This window comes from Pieris napi, chromosome 5 (assembly GCF_905475465.1).
Source record: "Pieris napi chromosome 5, ilPieNapi1.2, whole genome shotgun sequence".
NCBI classification, from domain to species: Eukaryota; Metazoa; Arthropoda; class Insecta; order Lepidoptera; family Pieridae; genus Pieris; species Pieris napi.
In genome coordinates, this window is record NC_062238.1 from 8,779,374 (window position 1) to 8,791,826 (window position 12,453).

At 34.5% G+C, this 12,453-nt stretch overlaps 1 protein-coding gene across 1 annotated transcript in view; it reads left to right on the top strand.

Annotated features, from left to right (window-relative positions):
• Positions 1 to 7,177, top strand: part of LOC125049639 — an 88,219-nt gene extending 81,042 nt beyond the window's left edge. Inside the window, exons 10-12 of the mRNA XM_047649034.1 lie at positions 634 to 846; positions 2,347 to 2,599; positions 4,858 to 7,177. Of these exons, the coding sequence (XP_047504990.1) occupies positions 634 to 846; positions 2,347 to 2,599; positions 4,858 to 6,075 (1,684 nt within the window). The 3' untranslated portion in view covers positions 6,076 to 7,177. The remainder of the gene's footprint in view (positions 1 to 633; positions 847 to 2,346; positions 2,600 to 4,857) is intronic.
• The last annotated feature ends 5,276 nt before the right edge of the window (positions 7,178 to 12,453 follow it).

Below are 12,453 nucleotides of genomic sequence, written 5' to 3' on the forward strand. Positions count from 1 at the left end.
AATACGGAAAAGTAGGCCTCCCTGAAGTAGGCTGTATGAAAGAGTAATAGGTATCATTCAGAATTCCAATGCGAGATATTTATTCCACATAGATTTACTTTTTATATTGCTTTCTGTATTTAAGTGACAGCTAAGGGCCTCATAGCCTAGCGGTCTTATTAAGTGGCAGCTAGGTGAGGAGTACCGGGTTCGATTCCCGGTTCAAGGGCAAGTTTTAATTTAATTTAAATTTGTTCTCGGCCTTTGGGAGGGTTGTGCGGTACCGGCCGTGCCTAAACCGTATACATGGAGGACATGGTCGAATTTCTAAGGCAAAAAGCAAGAATTATAAAAAGAATTAAAAAAAAAAACAAAAAAAAGTGACAGCTATTCAGATATAAAATGCGGCCAATATTATTTTATCGCGTATTCATCTATTTCTGTCAATTATAATATTTAAAAAAAAACTAAACTTACACATATATACGTAAACAGCTATTGATGTGTTCATTCCTGTAGAGTAAACTTATATACACATGAGGCAAATCTATGCGTCTGAATATTGTACATCCAATTTTAAGTTACTGTGCAATTTCAAATTCTAGGTATGTAGGTAATTCTTCATTCATTTGACAATATCTCACTGTTTTTTAGCTTTCGGATAAACCGCATAGAATCACCAATAGTTCCATGGACGGGTGACTGTGGGGAGTCCCTGACGCTGTATGATGCAGCTCGTCCTGACGATGCAAAAATTATTAAGACCTTCTGCGACACCTTTAGTAGACCAATGGAGAAGCATGACTTTGTGTCTACTGGAAATGCTATGTTTGTCAGATTTGAGAGCAAGACTGGAAGTTACAGTGGGTAAGCTGCTTTTTTTTATAAGCTGAAAATAATACATAGAAATATATTCGAACTACTATTAACGCAGGTAGCGCACCAAATTCGTTTGAACGACTTCAAAAACGAGGTTATTAGTTGGACCAGTTTGTTGGTGATATTATTGGAAATAATAATTGAATAGGATAATATATCAAGGTTTCCAGACGCTTCATTAAGTGTATGTGTCTGTCATCATTTTTTTCGGTCAACTAAGGTCAAAAGATTTTCGAAGTTCTTATTTATATCATAGATAAGTAAATTAAACACGTAGGGAAGTATTTAAAGTCGCTTTTTTATTTTTTTATATAAAAGGGTGGCAAATGAGCCTACTGGACGCCCAAAAAGGGCAGTCATCACAGCCCATAGACACCCATTTTTAGTTGGTGCGTTGCCGGCCTTTGAGGGAGGAGTACACTCTAACTTTGAATAGTTGAAGGTCGTATCTCTCAGGGAAGACCCCCAACGGGATTCAATTCTATAGCTCGCTAGTTTGCAAAAGAAAGTGCCAAATTACTTTTATACACTTTATATACACAATTTTAAAATATTTTTGAAGTTATACTTCTTTAGGCGCGTTATGAAAAATTGATGAGAGTGAAATTTTACGATGCGCGCGCACCGTGACACAAAATTATCAGTATGAAGTTGGCCACGGAAGTTGCTACGGCATTGGACATAATTTAAAAACAACATTCGAATAATAATAGAATTTATGTTACACTTAATGTAAGAGAATAATAATAAATATTTATTTATTTAATTTTTAAAATGTAAACTGAACTTTATTGACTATAATGACTCCTTTTCCAGTCTTTGATTATTTGATTGTAATTAATTATTTGTATGCAATCAAAAACTATTTTTAATAATGCCAAAGAAGTATAACTTCTTATGCGCGTACATAAGTACACGCACCCTTTTTTTTAGAATTTCAAATATTCCGCCATCGATGCTCCAAGGTTTGTTCTATTTATGTATAGAACCTTGGAGCATTATTATATTTTTAAATTTAATAAATACTTTCTTTAAAAGTAAGCAGACATGTACAGCCTATAAAGGTCGTACGTACTTTCATATGAAAGACACACTTTATAATATATCAATTCCTATATGCTCGCCTTCTCCAAAGTTCGTGAACTGATCGCATTCTCACGTTTTTGAAGCTCGAAGGGACCGAAAATAATAGGCCTCCCCATTAGTTTCCCCACGGCTACCCACGCCAATCAATACCGAATGGGCTAATAATAACGCTCTAATCATCTAATCGAGGTCCATTACAATTTTGGCTTTGTTATAGGCCAATATTTCCCGTTCCTGACACGCAATCTTCTTCGATTATTACTCTCAGTCAAATAAATCATATAGGTGTTCTACTGGTCAATCACGGGTATACACTACGTATACATTGCCACAGTAAAACTTCGCTTTTAATAGTGTTTAGGATATAATAGTTTTAATACTTATACCATACTTAACACCCAGGTCGTCCCTCTACTACTGGGCTCACTATGACTTCTTCAACAACACACGCTTCGGTGAACCAGTAAGCGGCACTGCGTGTGACGAAGTCATTGCCTCCTGGAAGCAACGAGCTGGCAGACTCCGTTCACCACTCAACACCTTAGTTTACAAACAGGCTCCACCGGGTGAAGACGTCCATTGTTTGTACAGATTTGTCACAGACAAGAGAATCTATGCTAGAGTTATTGTGACCATACTGAGCGTGAATTTTAAGGTAAGGCATTCCGATAACTTAGACACACCTAATATTTGAAGTGAAACTTCTTTAGGCATGAGGGTAAAATTTTTACGGATGAAACGCAATAATAATAATATTAGCGTCACGAAGATGTGCATCGTTTTTGTCGAAGAATAGAGAGAGTGTGATTGAGACCGATTTAGAGAGAGTGAGATAGAGCGAACGTCGCATCACGCACAGTGCAATGGAGCGAGAGGTGGGAGAGAGAATAGTGAGAAAGATTGAGAGAGACAGAGTAGGAGAGATTAAGAAAAATACACGCCATTGGTTGAAGTATTCGTTTAGTAGTTACATATTATTAGAATTTTAGATGGCAATTCTGTCGAATAACATCTTGTGCAGTAAACGCAGATTTTTATTTATTTATATTATCATTAGCACATATACAGTGTGTTAACAGTGTGAATATAGATATACAAAGACATGCAGTGATCATATACTGGTGATCATGACCCTCTATTAGGGCTTTAACTTAGTAATAATTAATTTACAAAGAAGTTTCACTTCTGATATGTGTACTTTGTACGCACGCACTTTTTTTTTATTTCCTTTAATATGCTGAAATATATTAGTTATTATCTCTGCCTTTTGTATGAAATATATAATTTTTATCTGTCTGAGCCGTAGGATGAATCAACGTTAAGATAATATTTGAAGCTCACCTTCCGAAGATAAAAGTAGTCTTGTACTGCCGTATGCTCTAAATCGGTCTTAACTATTTAAACATTTTGTCCTTGCAAAGTTTTTCATATAATTAACACAATTTAATGGACGACAATACAATACAGAATAAATAATTGTGAAATACGTCATTGCAATATTAATATTTATCAAAACATTTAATCATATTTTGGTATATTTGGAAGTAACAAAAGCAAATATTCATAATTTGTCATTTAAAATATCCACGAATAATATCGAAAACAAAATAAAATCATAACAGGCGGGAAATTAATGCACACGATAATCAGGCATTACTCATTATCATAGCGTTATTTTATATTAATTTGTATTTATATCAATGATGATTGACGCATAAATTATACAGTTTTAAAATAAAATTGAGAGACAGCTGTTTCAGTATTTTACGATCATTAAGTGACGTGCTTTCATTTGAAACACTAAATTTATTTAAAGTAGTTCATTGTATTACTACATAATTAACAATATATATAGGATGCTCAACTAGCTTAAGGGAGCTAGGGCAGTGAAACCTTTGATGAACTTATTTAATCTATACTAAATGGCTTAAGAAATCTTTAATTGTTAAAAATTGCAAAAACGACTATAACGTGTATAACGTGTATAAAAAAATAGCTTTGGGTCTTAAAGTTGAACTGACAATGAAGATCATAGATAGTCATGCATTTTCAATTTATTATAGCTAAGGGGCCGTTCAAGTATTACGTAAAGGGAGGGGGGGAGGGGTTGTGAACGGTTTATGACCCACACATTGTCTATGCTTTTCACCACTATTTAGCTCTGAAGGTTTTACTTACAAAAATGAACTACTAAACCAATTGCTTATAATATTTAAATTACTGTATTATACTATATATATGTACCTTTTGTGACATAAATTACTACACTATTACTACAATAAATTTTTATTAACAATAGTTATATGTAAATTCTCATGCATATTATAAACCTTATTGAGTTTTTAGATAGAAAGTACTATCATTTTTATTTGTATGAATATATTATATATTTAAGCATCTAATATATATATTAAAACTCATAAACATCTGTTCAACGTTTCATAAACGCCTAAAAATAACACGAAACCAAATCCATAATATAAATAAAAAATCTTATGGCTATATTTTAAATGTATATGTGTGTAAATGTATTAATATATCATAAACACGGATGCATCTTACGCTCATACTTTAACAATAGTCTTTGGTTCTACGATATTTACTACGAATTGAATAAACATATTTCAGACTGTTATATGATTCAACATCAATTCATTTAATCAATAGGTGTTTCGTTAAAATTTTATTTTTCAGTACGATTGATTCATTTACGGCTCTCGATTTTCAATAAATAAGTATGCTTTCATTGAGTTTTAAACCTGAATTTATTGGACTTGAATTAATATTTTGATGTGTTGCTCTGATTTCGCTTGAAACAGAGAGATAAACGAAACGCATACAAGTTTCACAAAAGCAACTATTATAAAAATGTTTTCTAAATATTAAAGAATTTTATATAAATCTTCATTGCAGGAACATCCTTACACCCCCGTTTCGTGTCAGAATTGTTACGAAGACAGAGCTGACAAGTTAATCATCTGGGAACCATTCCCCACTGGCAGAGCTGCCAACCTTTCACTCGGAATGACGACAACACCCCTTCCCCTACACTTGGCTGTCCAACGCTCCATCGGCTCCTGTTTGTGCGCGAAACACGCAAACACTGTAACCCGTTCCAGACCGTATAGAGTTGTGTCTTCTGGGGAATCACTCAACTTACAATTGATCGTTGACAATGCGCATGCTGCCGCTTCCTATTTTAAAAATCCTTCTCCACTCTTCGAAGCCAGATATGAGTTTGTTCACGGACCCCTCTGTGGACCAGCGGTATTAGCTGCTGCATCAGATGGCGAAATCGTGTACCCACATCTAGAAGCATTGGGCTATACGGAACCACCAAAGAGGATCCAATGTATTTGGGATCTTGAAATTGAGGAGAAAAGGGATATTTGGTTACATTTCGACAGCATCAAATTCGCGTCTAGACATTGCGATGATGGAAACATACAGATATATCTACCTGGAAGAGTAGAACCCTACCTATCAGTTTGTGGAGAAAACGTTTCGTTAGCTCGCGAACTACCCATACTTTCTGCTGGTGAACTTGGTTTCGAATCTTTAGACGATCCTCTGGTTATGGAAAAAGAGAAGACAAGGTCCATCCGAATCGTTTTTATTGGAAGTGCATCACCAGCGCGCGCAGCTTTCAAAATTGCTTGGACTGGTTTGTACCATTTACCCAAAAACTCCGATGGGACACTAATGACATCGCGTTTGACTGATAGCGGTTCATATGCAATTGACGGACACAATTGTGATTTCATATGTCCGGGAGAAGAAGCTCTGTGTATTCCTGCTAGATTGATTTGTAATGGAGTCGTGAATTGCCCAAATGTAACCAGTGGTGAGAGAAGGTATTGGACGGCTGAAGAAAAACGAGCCAGAGAAGCTTATTCAGAAGATAGCTTGCGCAGACTTGGGTATTTGGATGCATTGACTGGAGAACTGGGCAAGCTACATGATGAAGCTCCAGAACTATGTACAGGAGCGCATATGGCTGGGAGCGGAGATTGGATGGCACCTGTATTAGGAGCAGCACTAGCAATCGCTATTAGCGTTTGTGCTCTTGGAGCTGCTTGGCGACTCTGCTGCCGCAAGCGCTCCCCAGACGAGGAGTCCTTGGACTACTGACATGCGGCTCGCGGTGCGCACGCGCCGCCCACGCTGCATTCTCGTTCAGCATCCAGAGACCTACCCTTGGACTGGAGCTTACATTGACAGACGCTATATTGAGTGCCGAAATCTCTTGTTGATTATTAATATATCATAAACACAAACTGTTGGTCTGTGTATGTCATTTTAAATTTATTGCTTTATTTTGTCAATAATACAAAAACTTAGTTAATACGCACATTGTGGCATACTCTATTGTTACGTAAATAGAGATTTTCTATATTTATGTACTATGTAATAGACTATGGCACTCAAAATATGTAATTAGTGTATATACCTTCTAGATATCCTGATATTGAACGCTTTGAACATCATCAGATGTGCGCACTTGAGTGCTTTCACTAGCCTTTTGTAAAGGCTTTTCATATTTTTACTTTGATGATCAATCAAAAAGCTTACTAAGTGAACTCCTGGCTTGTTGGCCTGGCTTTTGAAGGCACTCTAGTGTTCGCAAACTTATAGGTAAGTTAAAAGTGATAGTAGTTAGTGACGTGCTTATTTAAGTAAGAATCTTACTGGGGTATAATTTTGTCTTCGTCAAAACAATTACGCGCTCAATTTAATACTACTGATTGATTGTGAATTCCATACATCAAAATATTAAAGTATGTTAAAAACGTTCTGAACGATGTGAATATTTTACTTTTTTTAATGAGAAAAACAGGAGCCAAAAACAAATCAGTATTTATTAAACAAACATTCATATGCAAATGTTATAAGTAATAACATCAAGCGATTTTGAAAATGGAACTCCCAATTATGAATCATTTTGTTATGAGTACTTTCAGAGGATTCAACAAAAGTTTTGTTTCTAACTACGGTCTTTAACTGTTATGATGTAAATATTCATAATATTAAGGTGTAGTTAAGAAGTAATGAGCATGTATTAAGCCATATTATTAAATACGTTGCACAAATTAGCGATTAGTTGTATAGCCCAGGTACATGAATGTATGAATGAGAACGCAATGGTAATTGTTTTTATTTATATCGTACTTTGATTACACAATTCATTTAACTAAAGTTAAAAGTTATGAGTCAAATAGTTCTTACTTGTCAAATCGGAACTATTCCTACCTATATTAGTAAAGCTAATTTCCATGATGTTCTGATAATATGCAACTTCACTTCGCAAATTATGTCATTTTATGGGTAGTCGGGAAAATCATTTATTATTTTAGATTGCAGGGCACAGTTGAATCACCTTTTTACAGATAAACAGATACAGAAAGATGTCCTCCATATCCCCCTCCATCTATGCCCCTAAGTCGTGTTTGGTAGAAGGTTCCAGAAGTGGTGTATGGTAGAAGTTGTCTTAATAGCGCTGTGTTGTGGAAATTCAGGCGACGAGGAGGAAAGAAGTATTTACATATATGACTGAATGCGAGCCTAAATCCTAAGCCGTTTGTAACATAGATATCATATCACATCTATAGTTAAGCTACGATTCAATTTATAAGTCCAAGTAAATTCATATTTTAAAAATAATAATAATAACACTTTATTTCCATCACACAAAACGGGAAAAAAAAACAAAAGAAAGTGTGCAGTTTTACTGCTAAAAGTTTCTTCCAGGCAAACCAGACGTAAAAGACGAAGTCAAACTGAACTTATTTACCTTTTATTACATGCAAAGGTAAAAATAACAATATGGTTAATTGTTTCTTGAATGTAAAATTACTCTGCAAGGTCTGCTAAGCTTATAAAATTCGCCAACCTGCCTTGCGATTCTGTAACTCACTTTTCAAACTCACACAGCGGTTTTCACAGCGGCGGTCGCGCTCAAATCTAAAATGACTAATATTTATTTTTATTTTTAGCTTTACGACTGATGAACGAGTTGTGAGAGTTCGAAAAGTGAGTTACAGAATCGCAAGGCTGTTCAAAATATTTCTGTGGTAAAACAACTTTAATGTGTTTTGGGGAAATTCAATTACTTTGGAATCCTCGAGTATCAAAAATAACGACGTATAGACAAATGTAAATTCTGTAAGAGGATTATTATCAGCTTGAAACAAAGAATTGTAATGGATCTATCGAGAGTCTTAACAGTTTAAGCGTATCCATCTCGTCATGTTTTATTCAACATCAGCTCTCGAATTAAGTTTATTGTTCCAACCGAAGTAGATCAAAGTTATTTCTTTTATTTTTCATTTCGTTAGGACAAAACTTCGGAAAAATTCATCCACTTATTACGGAATTCAATAACTTTGCAATTTCAGTAATCTCGGCGTATTTCAGTTTTATTTGAATATTTTCGCATGTTGTGATGTATATTAATTTTTCGAAAATTCTTATGTTAACATTTAATATACGGTCTTAGAACGTTCGTTTATATCAATCTCCCGTACACTTTATTTTATCATGGTGACCAAACATTTTCTATATTTGTAGCTTTTAATACGTTTATGATTAAGACTGTATACTAACCGTTACCTAATAAAAACTAAATCAACTGAAAGTAAATCACTAGTGGGTGACTATGTAAAACAAAAGACGATATGACAGGGCGCTACGTTCTATTGTGATTGGTCAACAGAATCTCTTGTCCGACATGCGACACACATTCTTCGTCATTACATTTAAAAATGGGGCCGTAATTAGTTTTACATTCTATTTTTATCACAGTGCGACATATAACTAATTAAATACCTTTACCTGCATCTATTACGTGTTTGCTAGCTAATAAAAATGTGTATTTTAATAAGCAGTTGTGTTTTAGCCATAAATTCACTGGTAAGAACACTATTATCACAGTGTTCTCTTTATAATAATGATTCCACTGTGCCTGGTTAGGCAAAAAGGTAAGACAGGCAAACCTAGCGAGGAGCTTTCGTATTTTTATTCAGTAAGCGGATGTACGCTGTGAACATAATGAAGATATTAGAAATAGATTTAGGTTACCCGACTTTGAGTAAATGTTATTTTAAAAATCATTTTATTTCGGTAAAATCCCCGTATTTTGTATAATGAAACTGGAATTCCTAATTTTTTTATGCTTGTTAAATTTTTTGAATACTTATGAACATTTAGAGAAATTGTTGTGCGAAAACTTGTGTTATCAATTAAAATGTTGAGAAAAATATATTTTGTACAAAATTGTTTTATCTTTTATTTTACCTTATTACGTGAGCTAAGTGTCAGACACTAAGGTCGAGTTGGAAGGCAGATATTCTTGTCTGTAAAGAAGAGAAGAAGAAGAATGATTATTGAAATTGTTAGTACCAGTTTTCATACGTTAGTGTTAAAATAAATCAACATTAAAGTTCCGTTATGTTTTCACTGATAATTCTATTTTATTAAATTGGTGCTCTGCCCAGTACTAAAACTGTTACAAATACAGTACTGATGGAAATCAAACTTAGGATTTTAGGCTTTATTGGAGAATTAATTGGTCAAATAATTCACAAAGTCAGTATTGAGTGTGTAAATTCATATTGATCAAGTCATTGTGCTTATACATTTTTTTTATTAAAACTCCATATCTATGACCATCAAATTAACAGTGGATATGAGGCAAAAAAATTAAATAAACATTGCAAAATCACGTAAAACCGTGCGAATATATCGAATTATGTTAAATATTTGTATAAATCTCAAAAGCATTATTCACTTATAATACCACAAGAGCTTCAAAATTATCGGATATTTCCCGATAGGTTCGTTGCAAACAATTAATATAGTCGTCATGACGACTATATTTGTTTGCAGGGAACCTTGAGGGAAATGCCCGATAATTTTGAAGCTCGTGTGGTATTCGGGAGATTATTTTTCCGACCCAAATGTCGGCCAATAGAATTGCACCATGAGACGAAATGTACAGTTAACAAAGAAGAATTTCATAATGAATAAAACAACTACTTAATACTTTTCTTGAAGCAACGACCAGAGAAAATTTTCACAAAAAATTATCAGTATAATACCATGTAGGTTGTACCACGTGACGTCGAATGGTGCAATTCTATTGGCCGATATTTGGGTCGGAAAAATAATCAAATATATGCATCCAATACGCTGTTCACACGTTCAGTGATTTTTTTGGATTCAAAAAGATTCTTATTCCATATATTCGTAACTAATTATTAGATTAATTTGCAGACTGTCTAAATCGGAGTTGTCAAATAGAGCACTTTACGTTACAGAAGGGTCCCAAAACTCACATTTATACTAAAAGCGACTCTATTATTATTAAGTTCAAGTTTTAGTTTGGTATAAATTTCAATACCTTTGGCTACAATATTTCATTTACTGCAAGCCAGGTGCTTACTGATGCAAGCTCTATTTGAAAATATCGAGTTTCCCCGAAGCACTTGTCAACGACATTCGAGTGATATTTTACAAGTCCAAGACTAAGTTTGAATGGAAATTCAAAGGAAAATATCTTGACTTGCATAGTCATAGCTGCAAATTTGAAACAGGATTCTGCTTTCTTCCTATATGTTGTACATGATGGAACACAAGTCCTTCAATACCTTTTCGCAATGTCATATGTAGCCTGTAGTAGAATCGATTTTCAGGACTGACAATTTTCCAAAGTTCCTATAAACGTAAAAATGTGCAGTGTTGGTCTAGTGACTTCAGAGAGCGACTCTCATACCTGAGGTCGTAGGTTCGATCCCCGGCTGTGCACCAATAGACTTTCTTTCTATGTGCGCATTTAACATTTGCTCGAACGGTGAAGGAAAACATCGTGAGGGAACCGACATGTCTTAGACCCAAAAAGTCGACGGCGTGTGTCAGGCACTGGAGGCTGACCTACTTGCCTATTAGATTTAAAAGTGATTATGAAACAGATTCAGAAATCTGAGGCCAAGACCTAAAGAGGTTGTTGCGGCACTGATTTTTATACGTAAAAATATAAGAACGATTTCATTAATATATGACTACGATATATATTTAGATATATTCTTCCACCGGCCATCAACAGAAGTAATAATAAATGAATCATAATTATTTATTGATGTTGTTTCGTAACCGTGCAGGCATACAGCTCCATCCGCTTACTTTTTCCTCGGGTAATAAGTTTTTCGTTTTCCGTCTAAACGTACAAAATATGTAAAGGAATTGCGACTCCCATATGTCAAACGTTTTTGACGGGAATAATTATTATCATAATTAGCGCCGAGTATATACAATCAAACAGAAACATCAATTGTTAACACGCTTAACAACTCTGCTACATTGTTCTTCTAGATTAAACATAGACATATCACTTATTACAAACAAAAATACACACACATAAACACACAAAATAACAATAATCAAATAAAAAAAAATTGGCCCTGGCTCAGCATTATACTTAGGACCAGAATGTTCCACAGCGCTGGTCATTCTGCCACATCAGCTAGTTTGCGCCTCAGTCGCAAACAAATAAGAATGTATTAATGCTTAGTAGAATATAATAATAACTAGCTGACCCGGCAAACGTTGTTTTGCCATGTATATTATTTCTAGGAATCATTTTTTTAGTTCAATAGAAATAGGATCATAAAAAAATAAAAACAAAAAAAATCCGTAATCATTTAGGGGTTTGAAAGATAGGTAGTAGCTGATTCTCAGACTTACTTGCTATAAACCTAACGGAGACCTTTCCAGCGAATGCAAAACCGTGGAAATCGGTTCGTGCGTTCTGGAGTTATAGCTTCAGGAAGGAAAACCCAACTTATTTTTATATAGTAGATAATATTAGTAAAAGTTAGCAGTGTAAGTAATGAAGATTATACAAGCAATAATTATTAAGTAAAAAATGTAAATTATAAGCCCATTATTATGAAAGTATTGATTTCCTTGGCGAATGCTAACGTTTTCTGATCATTAAAGCTTAGTAAAGTGTAGTATCAATTAAAGTAAAAATTTATGATCCCGACTAAAGGAACCTCGGCAAATAAAATGAAAACTTACCTCCCGTTGATAATTAAGTCTTGAGGGGATGAAATTTTCGTTGAATAAAAGAGCGGAAACGAATTGTTTAACGATCAAAGCGTCTCTGATTAACATTATTAACCGCTTGGAAAAAATCGTAATTGGAGGCTATATTAATTCTTGAAGGTATAACCTATAAGAATAAACAAGTCACCTCAGTGGATTGGTGGTGGTCATAGCGGAACGGCATTTAGGGTTTGACTCTCGCCGAAACAAAAATTATGCAGAATTTATCAAAAACTTTTTTTTTGCTAAATGGATTTTTGGAAAATGTCTTTTTTTTACTGTAATAGGAGGCAAACTGGAAGGACGCTTACCTGATTTAAAGAGATATCGCCACCCATGGACACTTATATTGCCAGAAGGCGCGCAAGTGCGTTTCCGGACTTTTTTATTTTTTATGTCTCTATTAAT